The sequence below is a fragment of the Adiantum capillus-veneris genome, chromosome 12 (genome assembly GCF_014529385.1).
Source record: "Adiantum capillus-veneris isolate H3 chromosome 12, ASM1452938v2, whole genome shotgun sequence".
Lineage (NCBI taxonomy): Eukaryota > Viridiplantae > Streptophyta > Polypodiopsida > Polypodiales > Pteridaceae > Adiantum > Adiantum capillus-veneris.
Genome location: NC_140942.1, coordinates 5293065 through 5313122, shown reverse-complemented (window position 1 = coordinate 5313122; position 20058 = coordinate 5293065). Strand labels below are relative to the sequence as shown.

The following is a 20058-nucleotide window of genomic DNA, read 5'->3' as shown; positions in this document are numbered from 1 at the left end:
AAGAGTCAAACAAAGTTCGTTGCTTTAGCTAACATTAGTTGAAACAAAGCATGTGTAAGCATTATAGCATACATGAAAACAATGGCTATATGAAGAAAATATTCATACACCACAAGAATACCTTAGCTGAGCTTTGAGGTACTTGATGCCCATGTGAAGCAAGCACACCAAATCCTGCCATGTGTGAGTTTTCCTGGATTATTTCAAATAAAAAGAAGAAGCTTATTTTCTCCCTCTCTCTCCCTCTCTCTCTCTCTCACCCAAAAAAAAAAATCAAGCAAATCTTGTTTTCTCTGTTTTGGTCCTTAAAAGGTTGGAGTTTTGATGTTTAATTTACTTTGGAGTTCATAACATTAAAGCTCCACTTCTTTCAAATAGGAATGATATGAAAGGAATAAGATACACACATCTTTTTTTAATCCTCAAGAGTCACTCTTATGTTTTGTCTTTTGGAAGTTTTCTTATCTAATGTACTTTTCACACTTTCATGTTCTTAAGATATATCTACTTCATTCAAATAGGATGCATATATAAAAAGCAATAACATATAAAGGATTAAAACAAGTACTGACATTGGAATTTTATATTTGATTTGGTTCTTATCATAGCACAGCTTATCTTTTGGTCTTCAAAAGTCTTGACTTTGCTTATTTGATTCAATATCAATGCGCATGTACTTACCAGGAAGTCTACCTCATTTAAAGAAGTCTACCTCATTTAAATAAGAAAAACAGGGAATCAAAGTATTATGGGAAGCTGAGAACATCATAACTATTTTTCTTCTCACATCTATTTTAAAGACACTGAATGCACCAGGTTCAAAGCGTGAAAATAAAATGAGCATACACCTGCTATATTACTCTTTGGCTCCCTCGCACATATGTGCTCAATGCTTGCCGATTTGCCTTCGTAAGGTGCACCGCACCTCTGGTGAAGGCTTTTAGGCACATTGTTCACGCACCAATGCAACACATAGCCGACCTTTGGATTGGAGAAGTCTGAAGAGCTAGGCTATTGCAGGAAACGCATGAGTTGTGAGGTTCAAATGAGAATAGGATATTTTGAGTTAGTAATTATTTTCTTTCACACTAAAAGATTAGGTGCCCGTGGGCCTTGGCCCTCTTTTTAAAAAAACCTTCTACTTTACAAACGTAAAATTGACCCTCTACTTTCTCAAACTTAAAATTGACCCTTGGAGTTGGATGTTTACTCTCTCAAAGCTATTAACAAGTGAGCAACATATATATGTGTGTGTGTACATAGTTGGGACGCCCAAGGTATATACTCAAGCCTTCCTTTGAAGTTTGCAAGAATCCAAGGGCTTCAAAATGAAGTCTAGAGTCTAGACTCCTAAATGAAAGCGTCAAATGAAACCTCATATCATTGGGGAAGCCCAACTAGGCTTCATTTTTTATTTTTTTGCAAAACTCACAATTGTGAGTGAATTATATTGAACAGCCCAAAAAATTACAAGGTCTAGTCATGCATGCTCTTGTTGAGCCATGACATCATCGAGAGACTATAATTACATCATGGCAACCACCCCCACCAACCCGCCGCCTCTTTCTCGATACACAGGGTCCATAAAGTTGTCCTTTTGAGATCTTTTATTTACCGATGGCCAAGATTTTTTCTTGTCCTAGGCATTCCATCTGCTGACAACAAGGCACAAGTAGTCCTAGACCAATCCTCCGAGTGTTGCTTGCGCCCGAGCGTCCATATTAGCACTTTGCTTTCTTGAGTAATTTCTGCGAAGCTTGCCACCTCAGAACCTCCTTCAAACACACGGCGGTTCCTTGTCTGCCATACATTATGTAAGAAAAATATCTGAAGATTTGAGTGCTGACGAGGAGGGCAGGACTTCCTGAATTCTTGCCTCCAAGGAATAGGTCAGTCTTGAAGAAACTAATTTTCCATTTTCTTTGGACCCACTTGCATATTTTCCCTGCGAGGACTTTAATAGTTGGGCAGTCCATGAATAGGTGGGCCAGATCTTCTCTAGCCATCTTGCACCCTAAGCATTGATCTGACCCAATCCCTCTCTCCTAAATCTTCACCCCCGTCGGTAGAGCACCCCAAATTACCTTCCACAGAAAGACCTTCATATGCTGCAGAACCTTTGGCTTCTATATGTACTCCAATACTTGCTCCCACCTTTCCTCTAGCCATTGCTTTTTCCATAGCTTGTTTAGGGGGCTAGACCAATTCTTCTTATGCATCATTGTCTAATAAATTGTTTTAGGATGGGGTTTCCCTAACAGACTGCTTCCGGGCCATTTCCAGGCATTCTAGTCAAACACCGAATCACAGATTGGCATCACTAAATTGTCAAGCTCCTTCATCACTTTGTGGACAAGCAAGACCTCCAAGCTATTGAGTTGGTACTGGGTAACAAGAAGGTCAATGGTTTTCCAACTCTTGTTGCCATTGTCCCAGAAGTGCCCAAGTCGCTTCAGACCCTTATCATTCAGTTTCCTGGCTGTCTCAATCCAATAGGGAGTTTGTGGCGGATCTACAACTTTGGACAGCCAGGGAGACCAATGCAAAATGGAGTTCTTGAAGTATTTGACTTCTTCCCCCCACTTTAAGACTCATGCTGCTCTCTTGCATTTTCTTACCAATTCTCCTGAGTTGCCTCCCAGTCTTAAGGTAGACCACTCCGGGGCTAACAGTTTGTCATGAACCTCCACCCCTCTCCACTTTCCACCATCCGAGCCAAGTTTAGTTGTTTCTATTGTATCTCTGACCATGACAGCCCAAACTTGATCCTGTTTAGCCAAGGAAACAACAAACTTGGTGCAACAAGCTTCTACATGGGCCCGGGCCACAGGGTTGAGAATTCCGAGGCCTCCTTGATTCACCGATCGAGCAACTAACTCCCACCGGGCCCATTGCCATGGCCTGGAGGATTTCGTGTTGTTTTTCCATAAAAACCTTTTTATTGGTTTTAAGAACTCTTTCTAGTGACACTTAGCCATCTTGAGAAGCGGGCTAGTGAAGGCAATGTAAGGAATCATAAAGGCATTCATCACAGGCTTCAGGTTGAAGGACAGTCTCCCTCGAGAGAAGCCTTACCTTTCTGATATCTTCTAAATGCTCATTAGTAAGGTTAGGTTTGGCTTAGAGCCATCGTATGTGCTCCTCCTCAGTAGCATGCCCATTGGCTTTTATGGAGGTAAGCACCTGGACCTCCGCTGTAAGATGCATAAGGTGTACCTCCCTAGCTTTCTTGAACCGAGGTCCCGAGGTTTTGATTTCTTTCTGGATGCTCCAAGCAAAGAGGTCCCACGCATTGTGTTTGTTGAGGTCGACATCTTTTTTGAGCTTACCCAGTGCTTTCTTGGTTAGATTCCTGAAGAGAGGGTCTTTGAATAGGTGTGCCCCTGTTACTAACAGTTTTTTTCCACCTCTTGGGGTCTCCTCCTCCCCTTTATTCTTCTTAAAATTTATGTGTAGAGGAATGTGATCCGAGACTTTTTGTTGGGACTACCTTCATCTCCATCAACGACGGTATCCAGTCAGCTTGGTGTAGCAATAGCATATGTCCAGCCTTGAGGCAGTGCGGGCATACTGGAGGCTTGTGTAGGTGAAACCAGGCATGCTGTTCCATGGGCCGACTTCCCATAAGTCGATCATCGCCCACTTTTTGTACAAAATTTGCCATTTAGACCTTTCCGAGCCATCCAACATACTGGAGGATCCTGTTCTATCCCTGCTCTTTTCTACCATATTAAAGTCGCCAACCAACAACCACTCACCTTCAATAGGAGACTCATCTCTAAGATGCATCCACAGTTTAGCTCTTTCTTTTGCATTGCAAGGGCCGTACACATTCACAACTGTGAAGGGATGCCCTTCCCATCTGATTCTAATCCCCAAGATTTTGTCGAATGGGTGGTTAAGAACCACCTTCAGCTCCAATTCTATATCCGCAATACTGAGGACACCACTGAAACCGTTACTTCCTTCTCCATAGAATACCAGTTTCTTTCCTAGCACCTATTTTCTCTTGGTATGGGCATCTAAGTGGGGTTCTTGGATGGCCCAGCAGTTGACTGTCTTTTCCTTTTTTACTTCCTCCAGAAAAGGGTACTCTTCTTACGGGTTTCCAACCCCTTTACGTTCCAAGATTGGATAGTGAGAGACTCCATCATTAATGAGGGGTTCATTGGGATAGAGGAACAAATTCTTCAGCATCTAAATCATCCCCCCCCCCCCCCCCCCCCCCCCCCCCCCCCCCCCCCCCTCTCTCCTTGGTCACATAAGAATCCGGGGGTTCCGAATCAGGGGATTTCTTTTCTTGCAGTGTTGCGGATGGATTGTGCAGTGGGACAGTGAACCCCCTCCTTTCGATGGGGTGGAGGATGAATTAGATCCTTTCACCTCAAGTGTTCTCACGGACTTGGAGCACTTTGGAGTCTCTTTCCATTGCCTTCACTCTTCTAGCTCTTTTCAGACCAGGGACTTGGACAGCAGTCACCATTGTCACTGTCATAAATTTGGGGGTAGCAGCGGGAGTACTGATCCTATTATTATTGCCTGCACCTTCAGAAGTTCGTTGTATGGGAATCAATTCCTCCACAATCTTGTCCTACATCTTGATATCCATTTTGTCACAAACCATACCTCCTTTATCCTTCTCTGCATTTACCCCTTCGTTACTGCCTCCTTGCTTCTCCAGCCCTTTCACCGGGGAATCCATTTTACTGGGGGCCTGTGCTGCCGGAGCTGCAGTATCATTAGACTTCAAGGGGGAGTCCTTGGCAAAGTGTTTAAAGTTGTTGCAATCAGAACATGCCCCAAAGTATGTTCCAAATTTTAGCGGAATAGTAACTAGCCCTGCTCCAACATTGATAACCATGCTCTTAGGTGGCGTTTTAGACACATCCCAGCCTATACAAACCCTATTTGAGGTTCTTCCAAACCCTCTCTTGCTAGGTATAAATAAGGGAGTGCCCAATTGGCTAGCAAGCATCCTGATATTTTCCCACAGCCAGCTAGGCAGACCCACAAGCTCAACCCAGACCGGATGAAACCCTTGTAAAGATTCAGCTGAATCGAACACTAGCTCCCAAGGCACCACACAAACCGTAGTCCTATTAAAGACTAGGGGCCCTTTGCCAAGGATCTTTTCCACGTCTGAGGCCTCTTTGAATCTCACTGAACAGAATCCTTTAGCTAGGTAGAAAGTACTTTCAACTGCTTCTCCATGGCCAAGAATTTGAGGGCCTTGAAGCCATTGAATCATCTCAAACCTGTTCGGGATTCTTCCACTGAACCCAAATACAAGTGTTAGCTCAGCTTGCATGGCTAACTGTTTTTGATAATTGATGGTGGTATGGCTACAGTAATAGCCTCGGCAACCTCCACCTGCTGTGGCAAAAACTTTTTTAAAGCGGAAAAGACCCGATCTGCCAAACCGTCTTCCACCAGCCCACTGCAATCTGCTTGGGAACTAGTTCTTTTGTTGTTGTTAGGGCCGGATTCAATCATTTTGTTGACTTCCTTAAGCTCTTGCTGAAGTCTAGCTCTTGTATTATGCAGTTTTTTGAAATCTCCTTCACTCAACAACCCTTCTGTTGAGCCTTTTCCACAATCCTTAGAGTTAGGCCCCTTGAGTATGCTAGCAAACGAGATGCCTGGCCTGCGAACTACAGATGCACTTGACGCCTTATTTACGTTCATACAGATGGGACCCTGAGGAGGGGGGTCTTTGAGGGTTTTAACCTTGAATTTGAACCCTTGAGCTGAGCCCATTTTCTCTCTTGGTTCTTCAGAAGGCACTTTTCCAATCGGTACAATTTTGTCCATTCACTACAAGAGATTGTGTGCTCTTGTGACGCTGTTAGCGACGGAAATACACTGGGTTTTTATAACCCCCGGCGTCGCTAAAACCGTCGCTATGAGCGTCGCTATATGCGTCGCTATAGGCATCGCTATAAGCGTCGCTATATAGCGACGCTCATAGAGACGCTCATAGCGACGACTATAGCGATGTTTACACAGAAGACTATAGCGACGCTCATAGCGACGCTACAGAGCCATAAATAGCGACGCCCGAGAGAATTTTTTTTTGGTGGCAGGGCATTGAATGCCCTGCCATCCATCAACCATATTGTACTTGATTCACTTTTTTAAAAAAGTGCAAGGGTAGATAATAGACCCAAAATAGTCACCCACAAGACGCATTGTTTGCAAAATTGACAATTGTACACATCATAGGCAAAATGAATTGATTGGCAAATGTAATAATGACAATTGTACAACATCATAGGCATAAAGAATTGATTGGCAAAAGGAACTGCGTGACAAATGTAATAATATACATGGTTCAAAAAGACGTATAAAATCCGTCTCATGATACATAAGCTATGAGAAACCCTAAACTAATGCTATCTAGCTACGGCTAAACTGACGTCGTCTAGTCAGACGTCTCATCGCGTCCAAGCGGCGTATCTGTCGGATTCTGCAAAAAAAGACAATAAGACAGCTTTCAGTAAGTATAAACATATAACGACATTTATAAAACAATACAAAAAATAAAAAAGAGTAAACCCTAATACTAACCATGCCGCCGCGAGAACTGAGAATGTCCATCAGGGCGTTTAAGCCCTTCCTGCCTGCGTACTCACGCTCGTACGGTGTGGGATCACGTCTTGTCATCGACCACTGTCAAAACATACAAAGATTTCATTATGTTAGAATTAAAAAACTCATAAACCCTAAACTATCGAACATAAAGAGCAATGTGAAAACACTTACAAAATCGGCCTCAAATGATGCCCATCCACCGCTCCCCAAGTGGTGCGAGCTCCCTGCCTCTACTCGCGCTCTGGCTGCATCCTTTTGTTGCTTCCACTTGTCGGGATTCTCGCGCGCTGCTTTCTTCGCATTCTTCCAATCTTCTTTGGCCAGCCAATCTGGCCTGCTCCACCCATTCTTGATTGCTTTTTGCACTTCGGAACGCTTGTGTTTGCAGTATTCGTGCATTCGAATCTTCATCAGGTCTTCATTGAAGCGCTGATCCCGTGTTGGAACGGGAAACTCATCATGAAGTATGCTGATGACTCTGTTTTTTAAATCACTTGGTACTTCACTCCATTTGTTTAGTATGTAGTGTCTAAACAGCTGAGAGCAAAGACCACGCATGCGCGAGATCACCTTCTTGTCGTCATCATCCATGATGATGCCGTCGTTGATGTCGACGGAGTAAGGCAAGCCCTCTGGCCGGTGACGCGTGAACCTGGGTGTCCCGGCAGGGTCTCTAGCGGCGTGTCGATGGGGGTACGGACGTCAGGTGTCTCCACCGCGTCTGGGCCCCGAAGCGAGGAGTGTCGAGTGGGGTGGCTGCCTGGCGGAGTAGGTAGAGGGTGTAGGCTTCTAGGAAACAGTCAGCCGTGAAAACCTGGCGTAGATGGCGATGCTGTGGCTGTGTGGGGGCGGGCAAAGAAGGGAGGGTAAAGAGGGTGTCCGGCAGGGGTCTCTAGCGGCGTGTCGATGGGGGTACGGACGTCAGGTGTCTCCACCGGCGTCTGGGCCCCGAAGCGAGGAGTGTCGAGTGGGGTGGGCTCCTGGCGGAGTAGGTAGAGGTGTGTAGCTTCTAGGAACAGTCAGCCGTGCAAAACCTGGCGTAGATGGCGATGCTGTGGCTGGTGTGGGGGCGGGCAAAGAAGGGGAGGGTAAAGAGCCTCGTCGAACACGAGGCGGTGTGGAGGCATCGGTGGCGGAATCCCCACAACAACCGCCACCGCCACCACTAGAGCGCCGGTGTCTAGACGAGTGTGAAGCTCGTCTCGTCAACGCCGAAGCTTCGGAGCGCGCCGAATGCTGCGAAAGAGAGGGAGATGCGGATGGAGTAGGAACGCGCGATGATGCGCCAGAGCGATGACGCTCCACGTACCACTGTCTCTGCTGCGGTGGCAAAGAAGAAAGAAACTCCTCATCATCCATACCTGCATTAAACACACGAATATTTAAACGTAATATTGAATGAATAGAGTAGACAATGACACAAAGACCATTAAATACAATGACGTAATGACGCAATGAATTGAGTGATAGAAGAGGCAAGTCGAAAACTCAGAATTTTCAATCAAAAGATGTGAGCGCGAGTAGAAAAGAGCGCTATACACCATGGAAGGTACTTAGAGAGCCAGAGCTTTTACAACACGGAGCAAAATTGTTCAAATACAATATTTGTGGCTTTAAGAGATCTCTCTCTCATCCTCGCATAACTCAGCATAACTTCCTATATCTATATAGAGCTCTCCGTTTAAACACATATCCTTTGTTTCATTTTGTAGCTCCTCTGCATGCACCCCATATAGAGTAGTAGCATCTTGCTGCTCGACTGGCACCACCGCAGCGGCTTCTGATTGAGCATCTTCTCTGATCTCCTCCATTGATGTCGTTGTGATTGGCACATGGTAGCCTTCATACGTCCTTGCACTACGAGGGGCTACCTCTATGACGTACCACCAGTTTGATGTAGACTTTGTAGGATGAAATATTACCTGCCAGAGCCACATAACTTACATGAGAGCTTTCAAGCACATAACTTGTAAAAGGGGGATGTTAACTATTTACATACTTACTTGTTCACAATGCTCATTAGTAAAGTGTCTCTTAGGTCAGTCCATTTCTTTCAGTCCATTTCTTAGTAGAATCCACCTCAAGAAAACCAGACTCTCCTCTACGCACAGTAGCGTTGCGACCCTCCATGATTATCTTGAACCATTGCACGTCGAACAAGTCGACAAAAAATCCTCTGTAATCGATCCTCAAAATCTCTTGCAGCGTGCCGAAGTAAGTGAGTTCCGCCACCACAGGATCTGCATCAGAGGAACGTCGTCGACTAGACTGTTCAAATTTTGCCATGATTCCACAATCTTGAGTAAAACGCTTTTTGTCGATTCGTTCCACCCTAAAATGTCGACCTTTACACCATGCTACTGTGTATGACTTATACTACAACGAACAAAGATTATGAGTGGCTGTTCAAACGTTTATAAATAAAGTCACTTGCTAGTCGTACATTGCAAACGTTTATAAATAAAGTCACTTGCTAGTCGTACATTGCAATTTTCGAGCTTCCCTGGCAAAATCCGACCATGTTCCATCTATATGTTTCCACGCTACACAATCTGCAGGAATTCGTAGCACACCATCCGAAGATTTATTCTCCTCATGCCATGATGCTAGGGCGGCCATGGACTTACATTCGAAGAAATGCTTGATGCGAGGAAGCAGAGGGAAATGTCGCAAAATCTTTTGTGGAATTTTTGTCCCGTGGAGATCTACTCGATATCTTTCGGAATCACATTTCGGACACTTCTCCATGTCTATGTATTCCCCTCTGAAGAGAATGCAGTCATTAGGACAAGCGTGGATAGAATTGTAATCCATCCCCAAGTTTCGCAAAATCTTTCTTGCTTCATCTCGGGAATCTGGCATCACATTGTCAGTTGGTAGTATGTGCTCTTTCAGCAATCTACACAACATAAAAATATGATACAGTCGTGTAAAAATCTATCAGATTAAAGTAAACTAATTGTAATAGATCACCTGAAAAGCGCTGTGACGCTAGTGTCACTCCATCCAAACTTTGCCTGCATGTTGAAAAGAACCAGGAGTGCTTTCAATCTAGACATACGTGCTCCATTATACAATGGCGTATCGGCTTCACTTTTCATATCATCATAGATAAGCCTTTCTGAATCCATGATCGTCTCGATCATTTCATCAATCTCGGGCTCAAACATTGCCTCGTTGGGAATGTGCTCTGCATGATCATCCCCCGAGCTGTCAGAGGCTACATCTTGTGGCCTCACATATGCTGCTTGACCAAAGCGCCTGCGAACACGTCTATTGGGTTGCAAGATTGCTGCTTGTTGGCCAGCGTCAGAGTCCGACGAGTTATAATTGGCAACAACTCGATCTATAATAGATGGATAGAACTCGCCAAATTCACGAACGTGCTGCAAAGAAACACGTCTTGTCCGTCGCACATCATGCTTGCATTGATTACAAGGACATAAGACCCTCGTTGAGAGATAGGTGTTTCGGTTGGACGGTCCCACATCCTCATCACTACTCATAATGAGGATAAAAAACTTATAACCTGGACAACAAATTTAATATTCTATTGGCATTCTTCGTTTTATCTCTCTCTCTCTCTCTCTCTCTCTCTCTCTCTCTCTCTCTCTCTCTCTCTCTCTCTCTCTCTCTCTCTCTCTCTCTCTCTCTCTCTTTACCTCACATTCTCTAGTCATGTCCAATCCCCGCACACCTCGGTCTAGAGGTGCACGGAGATCAGAACCACCGGGTTATAATCTCGTCTTTATTGGTCAATACCTATATTTGTGGGTACAAGAAATCTACACACCCACGTCTACATGATACTGCATGTAGTGGACAAAACCCCTTTGCCTCTTCTCTAGCTGTAGCACTTCACAGCATCTTAACATCTTTTCACAGTAGATCTTTTCACTGTTCGTCTAGCTCTAAACCCTAAACCGTAAGTAATTCTTGCGTGGACTCGATCTAACGTAAATAAGCGTAAATCTAAATAAACGTAAATCTAACTAAAAATAAACCTAAATCTAATTTAACGTAAGTCTACATCTAACCTAATCTTTAACGTCTTTTGGGATAGTTTCCTACGACGTTAAAACTCTCTTCTTCTTGTGTGTGTGTGTGTGTGTGTGTGTGTGTGTGGGTAAACCTAAATAAACCTAAGTCTGATCTAATATAACATAAATCTAAATCTAACGTAAATTATGTTATATTAAAAACAAAGAACTAAATTAACAGGGATTATAAGAACCTTAAAACTGATTTAACACATAATTTTTCACATAACTCGACAAGAGTTGGCATTCTCATCACTAAAGATGTGAGAGTTAACTTCCGGCGGTGACGCTGCCTCATCTCCATCCACATCTGACGACAGCAATTGGCCCTTTAGACCGTTCTTGCTCTTGTTACTAACTTTGAAGTTGCTGTTGAATGACTAGAGGTTGTCTAGATGGTCATTGTGTCGGGGATGTAGTGACTCTTGCCGCCCTGAAGATCCACCTTCTTCCCTATCTTCTGAAGACATTTCACCAGTACTTTTGGATCGACGGAGCCCACCATGAGTGAAGGCAGCAATACCCTATATTCCATTGAGGGCTTTCTTCACCCGCTTCATGCAGGCATCACAGTCTATGGAAACCTAAATCTAATCTAATATAACGTAAATCTAAATCTAGCGTAAATAAACGTAAATCTAGTTAAAAATAAACCTAAATCTAATTTAATGTAAGTCTACATATAACCTAATCTTTAACGTCTTTTAAGATAGTTTCCTACGACGTTATAACTCTCTTCTTCTTGTGTGTGTGTGCGTGTGTGGATGTGTGTGCCAATAAAAAGAGACATTTCACCCATGCCAAGTATGATAGATTGATTATGCCATTTCCCTCTTGAATAATAGGTCTTGAGTTAAACTCCTCGTCGGCTAGATCTTTAGTTCTTTTAATTTTAATTAGTTTCCTACGACGTTAAATTAGTTTCTCTCTCTTTCTCTCTCAATGTGTGTGCGTTTTTTTGGATCGTATGCATGTTTTCTCTCTCTTTTCCTCTCTCAATGTGTGCGTTTTTTGTTTATGCATGTTCTCTCTCTCTCTTTTCCTCTCTCAATGCGTGCGTTTTTTGTTTATGCATGCTCTCTCTCTCTTTTTCTCTCTCAATGTGTGTGTGCATTCTTTGTTTATGTATGTGTGTGTGCGTTTTTGTTTTTGTTTGTACTCTCTCTCTCTCTCTCTCTCTCTCTCTCTCTCTCTCTCTCTCTCTCAAAAACACTATGTGTGTGTGTATGTGTGTGTGTGTGAGAGAGAGAGAGAGGGAGAGAAAAAGAGGGGAAGGGAACATGAGAATGAGGAGAGGGAAGGAGCATACCTGGCTCTCCTTCCTCTCCTCGTGTGTGTGTGTGTGTGTGTGTGGAGAAGAAAAAGAGAGAGAGAGAGAGAGAGAGGGAGAGAGAAAGAGGGGAAGGGAACATGAGAATGAGGAGAGGGAAGGAGCATACCTGGCTCTCCTTCCTCTCCTCGTGTGTGTGTGTGTGTGTGTGGAGAAGAAAAAGAGAGAGAGAGAGAGAGTGAGGGAGAGCATTACCTGCTCCTTGCTTGAGGGCGCCGAAAAACTCAGATCTGAGATCTGAGTTTTTGGGCGCGCTCAGTTATTTTTTTAACCCAGCCGGCGTCGCTATGAACGTCGCAAATTTCTTTGTAAATTTGCGACGCTCATAGCGACGCCGAGAATTTTTTTTTTGAGCGTCGCTAATATGAATAGCCTCTTGTAGTGATTTTCATGGTTAAAACCTTTGACGAATTGGGGCTCGACATTTTTGCATCATGTAACGGTTTCAAAACCGAACCGTCGCCTTCATCCATCGGCACTGCTAACTCCATTTCGGATAATTTACCTGTCGCTAACATCTGTGAAAATTTTACAATATCTTCACCTATGACTAATGCGTCGGGTTCCATTGTCGAATGGCGTGGTGAAAGCTGGCCTCACCGACACCCCCCCTTCTATTCCAAGCTTAACCCAAATTACAATAAGTAAGTTGCTCACACAAGCAACACCTTTGCTTTGCCAAAAAGTAGATAAAATGGAAGCCAAAAAGTAGATAAAATGGAAGCCAGAGAAGAAAGGTTGATAAAACGATTATTTACTTTAAAAGCCCACTAGCAACCAAACGATTATTTACTTTAGATTTTGCAACTAAAGCGATTATTAACTGGCTACAGTTCTAAGCGATTATTAATTGCTGTGAGCATGCAGCCCATGAAGATGGCGATGGCGATTAACCTTTGCTTTAACGCCAAGCTACTCAAGCTTTGGGGTTTGACACCCATGTGCCGAAAAGCTCAAGTAAGGCGGGGGTGAAACCAGGTGATGCCACCCTCAAGCAATGAAGCTGAGGGCGATGCCTTCGAGATGAACTTTCCTCTCCCAGCGAGAGAGCACTCGCTCATCACCAACCCGACAGAGCGCTTCAAGAAACCCCTGCTCCTAGCTCACCTGTTTCTTCACCTTCGCCTCACAAACCTACGCCATCTTGTTTCTTGCTCAGTTAGTCTTATCGACTAGCGGGCTCAGTACGGAGCTCAGCACCATCACAAGAAGTTTTGGACAAATTCTCACAATAATTCCCACATTGTGACTTACCTCAACATCATGAGCTTCTGTGAGGGAGGCACCGCATACCTAGCTAGGTACGATTGGGGGCAGGGGACTGCCGACCCGCCGGCTATCCCCTGCCTTCAATCGTACCTAGCTAGGTATGTGGTGCCTCTCAGGCAGAAGCTCATGATGTTATTCATTGTATGAAAAACACTCGAGAAGACTCCGTTTTCCTACATGAGAAAATTTCTAAATCTTCTTGTGCATCCATCTAGCCGAGATTTTGCAATTCAGTTCGGTTCAAAATACGCGAACATTGCCCACATTTTCCACTTGAAGCCTAGTCCAATCTTCATTAATGTGATTGTTGGGGAAGCCAGAAAGGGCCCAGCTCCCTTTGCTATCATGCGTCCCAACAAAGGCTCGACTTCACACGCGTCAATGAGTGCAGCTCGCGCCACGGTGTGCGTGTGACCTCATGCGGACCCAGTCCAAGCACAACACTTTCCATGTCGCTGCGCTCTAGCCTCTCGAGTGTGCACATTGAGTACAATACTACAATATCATTGCAATTTGCGAGCTGCTGTTGCTAAAATGGTGAATTCCTTTGCAATATTTAAACCTTCCAGAATGCAGCTGCCAGCAGCCTCTCCTTCCTTATCATGCCACATGGACGCTGCGCTAGTGAGCGGGATACTCGCGCGGTGGCCTTCTCTGCACTCGGCCATCGTAGCAAGCCTTTTGTTGCCTAGTGTTGGTAGCCTTCCTACATAATGAGGGGAGGAGTACACCATTTTCTCCTGCCAGCATCAATAATTGTAAGCTGCACGTGCTGTAATTAGTTTTTGAGTAGGCATCTCATCTGCTCCTTCATCAGCTTTCCTGCTTCCCAGTCAGGAGATGCAGCTAGAAATTAGCGCCAGAAACAGAGAGGCTGCACTGTAGTCGACGTGATTGGCAACTGGCCGTCTGGTGGTGGTGGGAAAGTGACGTGCTTGGCGTGTACGTATTCGTCGTCTTGTCACTGACCATACTGCACCTCTCCCGGCCTGATCTTCCCGCCCGTACAGATCATAGGACCGCCCATCTAATTACTTGACGACTAGCTGTATGGGGGACCAGCTCGTAGTTGCTTACTACGTTTTCCTGACGTTGCTACAGTTGGTTTTGGCGCTGCAGCTGGTATCCGCTGATGCAGATGCAGCCTGTCATCGTTCACAATTACGTCATGCAGGGCACGGCCACCACAACGCCACAGTACGGCGCCGGGAGGACATACAAGCCGACTACCTCTGTTGGGTGGCGCGTGTGGGGGACAGGTTGGTCAGAAAAGGCGCATCAACAAGCCAGTCCATGTCCAGTAGTTCCGAGTGGGCTGGAGCACAGAAGAACGCGCATCAGGTGGGGCTGTACGGTACACTGGACGCGGTAACACGAATAATTACTGTGAACAAAAAGGGAAGTGGTCATTTCAAGTCTGTGCAAGCGGCGATCAACTCTGTTCCTAGTGGAAATATTGAACGAGTGGTCATTCAGATCGAGGCGGGAGTTTATGAGTGAGCGCGCTTCCTCTCTTCTTCTTCTGCATGATTAAAACTGCACATTTAGTTCTTAATTGATCAGATCAGCATGCATGATGAGTCATGACTTAGTGTGGTAGCTGCACATACTCCTGCAGCGGTTGCTTGAATTGACGATCCCTACCCTGCATCACGAACATATTCATGTTATAATGGGATGCTGTTGCCGGTGCAGAGAGAAAGTGAAGATTCCTAAGAAGAAGCCGTACATCACATTCCAAGGTGCCGCAGCTGGCGAGACCGTGATCACATGGCACGACAACGCAAGGTCTGCAGGCTCCACTTTCAAGAGCGCCTCAGTGTCGGTGATGTCTGATGGCTTTATAGCCAAGGACATCACTTTCTCGGTACGTACAGCAAGATAATTTGTTTGAAAATTGATGATTGATGGTTGGTGATGCATGCATGGGGCAATCAGCAGCTTATAATACGGACCCTAATTGATTATAAAATGTTGTATGCATCCAGAACACGGCACCTTATCCCCATCCTGGCTCCACTGACATGCAGGCGGTGGCCTTCCAGATATCTGGGGACAGAGCCGCGTTTTATAACTGTCGGTTTTTAGGAACACAGGATACCTTGTACGACCATAAGGGTCGCCATTACTTCCGCAATTGCTACATACAAGGCTCTGTGGACTTCATTTTCGGTGGTGGACTTTCACTCTACCAGGTAAATATTAGGGCAAGGTCGAATTTACGCACGCAATTTAATTAGCACAGTCTGTATGAAACAAACTCGGTAATATTGATGACTAGTGATTGGTTTAATCATGATGGTAATATCAGAACTGTGAATTGCGCGCAATTGCCAAGGCCTATGGCTCTTTTACGGCACAGAAGCGCAAAAGCAAGGGGGAAGACTCGGGGTTCTCTTTTGTGCAATGCAAGTTGACGGGATCGGGTGTTCTGTATTTGGGTCGTGCGTGGGGCCCTTACTCGCGGGTTGTCTTCGTATCATCCTACATCGACGCGCAGATCAAGCCGGACGGCTGGTACAACTGGGGGGACTACACCCGAGAGAGGTATATTTTAATCCATCGGCATTTTTTGTATCGACGTCTTACCGTTACACAGTCCAATTTATATAATTGAACTCGTAAGGATTACTGTCATTACTGTAACAGTGGTGTATATTCAATATATCTGCAGGACAGTCTTCTACGGTGAATATCAATGCAGAGGGCCTGGTGCGAATATGAAGGGGAGAGTGGTGTGGTCACACCAGCTCTCTGCTGCGCAGGCTGCTCCTTTCATGTCGCTCGGCTTCGTTGACGGCGAGCAATGGATTGCGCAATAGCACTCGATCATTCGTTTCGCTCCCCTAAATATATGTACATACGTCCGCCTTTATGCAGTCTCATGAATAAACGCCCTTTCGCTTTCATATATGTGTGGTTAAGCATCGACACATGAAAGCGTTCTGTAATCAATTTGTACGATTATACATATGGAAAATCCGTTCATCGCTCTTCGACTATCTCGTTTGTAGAGAGTCCAAAATGAGTTGAGGAAAGAAGAGAGGAGAAACATTTTTTTGTATTTCAAGTATATATCCGCTTGTATTACTGCGTGTTTTGCCACAATGATTGTCACGCTTATTACCGAACCTCGTTTTAACGCTTAGAATGTTCAAATTTTGTGTCTCTCTTTTTTGCTTGTGAATAAAAATTAAAGGATATTATTTAAAAAATGATATTAAAACATGAAACAATGGTTATGTGCATGCATCTCCATTAAAGCAAGTATCGTCAGAGATGAGAAGTCAAGCATGGACGACATCTTTTGTCGAGACATGGGTACTATTTTCTCATACTTTTTTATACGTTCATAGGAGCGTTCTCCATGACATCCATCCATATCATGTTTTAGATATTGACTTTCACAAATTGAAATTTGAGACAATTGATTCCCGTTATAGCAAACAACACACTATAAAAATCTCTAATTGTTTATCACGGTCTTTTATTGTGTTTTGTAGAGAGAAGGTCCAAAATTAGTTAGAGAGGAAAGAAAGAGAAAGACTGGGGGGGAGCTTTTTTTCATTTCAAATATTACCGTGTTTATTTTCGTGCTTATTATCGCAATAATTATCTCTACTTGATTACATCTAACTAAACACTATCACTTGATTAACATAATTTAGCATGCTTCACAAAATTAGAAAGGGAAGAGGGGGGAGAGAGATAAGATGAATGACTCACACCACCAAAAAAATTCATAACTTAAAGTATACAAAATATTTATGAATCATCGTCGAAAAGATCACTACAAGAAGCATCATTCAATTCTAAGCCCATGGCTCCTAAATTAATAAAGAGAGGAATAGAATTATTGTGTTGGCTTCATTATCTTCTAATTCACTCATCATGACAATCATCCTCGCTAAAACTTACGGCCGCCGGACTTGAATCATCGATCTACCTTTGATCCTCTGTCTCCCCCTCATCCAAACTAGGAGGTGGAAGAGGGTCGAAGATGGTTTCCACTTCATTAGTAGCAAAAATGGTTCTCCCCCGAGGTGTTACGAGAATTACAAACCAAAGTTTTGGTTGGTGGATTATTAGGATACAGACGACCTATAGAAGAGAAGCTCAAGTGAGTAACATTCGTATAATTAATGTTATAAGCAAGCAAGAACAAAAAGGTAGTCACTCACATGGTCACAGTTGCATGGCAAAACGAAATTGTCATACCTCCCTATGTGATGCACACTAAAGTCAACCATGTAGAGGTATGAAAGGTGGAGGTATGAAAGGTTCTAAAATTAACCTTTAGTAATATCCTTTCAATAGTTCCACAATACCTGGCTTCATCACCATCTGTGTCAAAGTTTCCCATGATGCCACAGTCCATGGTGGTTCTATGCTCGTCAAGGTGGTGCGTATGAAAGTGACGACCCTTTGACCACATAGACTTAAAAGAAAAGCACTACAAAATATGAAAATATCTTTTATCAATTACAAACACTATGAAAATCTCCAAGTGTTTATCGCGCTGTTTTATCACATTTTGTAGAGAGAATGTGCAAATTCAAGTAGAGAAACAAGAGAGAGAGGACAGGGTTTTTTTTGTGTTTAAAATATTTCAACGTATATTACCGCTGTTATTACCACGTACATTATCGCTATTATATCCGATAGCCAGATTTAGCGCCTAAACTTTCAAATTCTAGCTTACCTCTCCTTCAAATTTGGTGTTTCCCTCCTCTCAATAAAAATTAAAGAATATAGTATAAAATTTTCAAATTTTAAAAAAGAGAGAGAGAGAGAGAGAGAGAGAGAGAGAGAGAGAGAGGGAAAGGGATATAGAATTACACTTGGTTACAACTAAAATAATCAGTGTCAATTGATTAACATAATTGAGCATATTCTCAAATCTAAAGAGAGGAAGAGGGGGGTGAGAGAGATGAATGGATTATACAACCAAGAAACTTCATAACTATAAAATGTTTATGAATCATCTTCCAAAAGATCTCTACATAAGGCATTATCCAATTATAAACCCATGGCTCCTAAATCAATAAAGAGAGAAACGGAATTGTCGTTTATGGATGCATTGCCTTCATCATCTTCGAGTTCGTCATCCTCCATCTCATCATCATGACAATCATCCTCGCTAAGACTTGTTGTCGTCAGACTTGATTCATCGACCTCCCTCTCCTCTGTTTCCACCTCATCCAAAGTCGGAGGTGGAAGAGGGTCAAAGATAGTCTCCACTTCATTAGTGGAAAAAATGGTTCTCCCCCGAGTTGTTACGAGAATTATGAACCAAAGTTTTGGTTGGTGGATTGCTAAGATATAGATGACCTATAAAATAGAAGCTCAAAGTGAGTAACATTGGTATTACTAACGCTACAAACAAATAAGAATAAAAAAGGTACATGTCACTCTCCTGCTCACAATTGCGCGGTAAAACTAAATTGTCATACTCCTTGTGTGATGCGCACTAGAGTCCACCATGTAGAGGCCATTCTCATGTCGTCTAGACACAATTACAAACTACTTGCACTCAAATATGAAGGTATGAAAGGTTCTAAAATTAACCTTTAGCATCCTTTCAATAGTTCCGAAGTACCTGGCTTCATCACCGTTGTGTCAAAGTTGCCCATGATGGCACAATCCATGGTGGTTCTACGCTCGTCAATGTGGCGCGTACGAAAGTGACGACCCTTTGACCACATAGAGTTAAAGGAAAGGCACTATAAAATAGAAATATATATTAATTTATCAAATACATATTAAAAATAATCTCAAGAAATAGCGTTGCAATATGGTTTAGGTATATGAGTACTCTACCTTTGGTACGCAGCCTCGTGCATACTCCCATTCTTTGCTGGTGATGTCTTCTCCATGCGCTTTTTCCTCGGTCATTCTCTCATGAATCCACTCTGCACCAAGGTGTCTAGGTAGTGGGGGTGCCCACCTTCCTCCATGTGCTTGATTCCATGCTTTCCTCTCTTGCGAACACCTTGCCTTTGCCACTGTCCACAAGTCCACCCACTTGGTCATAATCTTTACATTGAGAATACAAAAGTTATTGACCACTCGGGATAGATTCATATCCGTGTTAAATAGTTTCCCCTTTCCACTTGGCAAGTGTGAAGTCATCCTTGCATCTTCCTCATCTGACCACATGCGAGGCATTGAAGGATCAACTTGTGCCAATACTCTGAATGTAAACAAATGCCTCTTGAACGATCCACCCTTCGGCCATACATGCCTCTGGTTGTGACCATAGCCGCACAATCTTTGAGAGTCTTTAAAAACCTCTCTAAGAAGAACATCCATCGTGCATGCACTAATCCACATATAGCGATCTCCTCCACCACGTGAACCAAGAGGTGAATTTGACTAAGAAGGACCGATCGAGGAAATGCATCTTCAATGGCACACACAGTTTCAATTGCAAGTGTTTAAGCAGCAGGGATAGCATCTATTTCGATTTCCTTGGAGCTCACAAATCTATAGGAAAACACACAACGATACACTAAGTGCTAGTTGAAATTATTGTGTACATAAAAAATGTGTAGTTGAGTGGAGTCTTGTGGTGTACCTTACGAGCTCTGCTAGTTTGAAAATAGTGTCCCTGACTTTCTTGTCTCGACATATACACATACTCAACAGCAGAATGAACTACAATGTACATCAGAGAAAGGGAAAGTGAGTGATAGTCATACATACAAACTATAGATAGAATAGGGAATATGAAGATTACATGAAGCATCTTGTGCCAATCATGGGACTTCAACCCATACAATTGAACGCTCCCTCCACCCTTCTTCGCTTTTGTGAAAGCTCCCTTTA

General features: G+C 43.6%; 1 protein-coding gene across 2 annotated transcripts; it reads left to right on the top strand.

The window, feature by feature from the left end:
• The first annotated feature begins 13625 nt into the window (after nucleotides 1-13625).
• Nucleotides 13626-16335, top strand: LOC147445252 (putative pectinesterase 53). Of its 2 annotated transcripts, none has more exons than XM_086525983.1 (5): nucleotides 13626-14726; nucleotides 14926-15097; nucleotides 15219-15425; nucleotides 15542-15777; nucleotides 15910-16335. In XM_086525983.1, the coding sequence occupies exons 1-5, from the start codon at nucleotides 14281-14283 to the stop codon at nucleotides 15920-15922; spliced, it is 1074 nt and encodes a 357-aa protein (XP_086382109.1). In that variant the 5' UTR covers nucleotides 13626-14280; the 3' UTR covers nucleotides 15923-16335. The 2 variants fall into 2 exon arrangements, with proteins under 2 accessions (XP_086382109.1, XP_086382108.1); XM_086525982.1 differs by having other exon boundaries at nucleotides 13645-14726; nucleotides 15905-16335.
• The last annotated feature ends 3723 nt before the right edge of the window (nucleotides 16336-20058 follow it).

What these genes read in the sequence shown, in the direction of transcription:
- LOC147445252 (XM_086525982.1), top strand. Translation starts at nt 14,281, where the DNA reads ATGGGGGACCAGCTCGTAGTTGCTTACTACGTTTTCCTGACGTTGCTA. An exon ending in ATCGAGGCGGGAGTTTATGA is followed by an intron (nt 14,727 to 14,925) that starts GTGAGCGCGCTT and finishes TTGCCGGTGCAG; the next exon opens with AGAGAAAGTGAAGATTCCTA. An exon ending in GGGGACTACACCCGAGAGAG is followed by an intron (nt 15,778 to 15,904) that starts GTATATTTTAAT and finishes ATATATCTGCAG; the next exon opens with GACAGTCTTCTACGGTGAAT.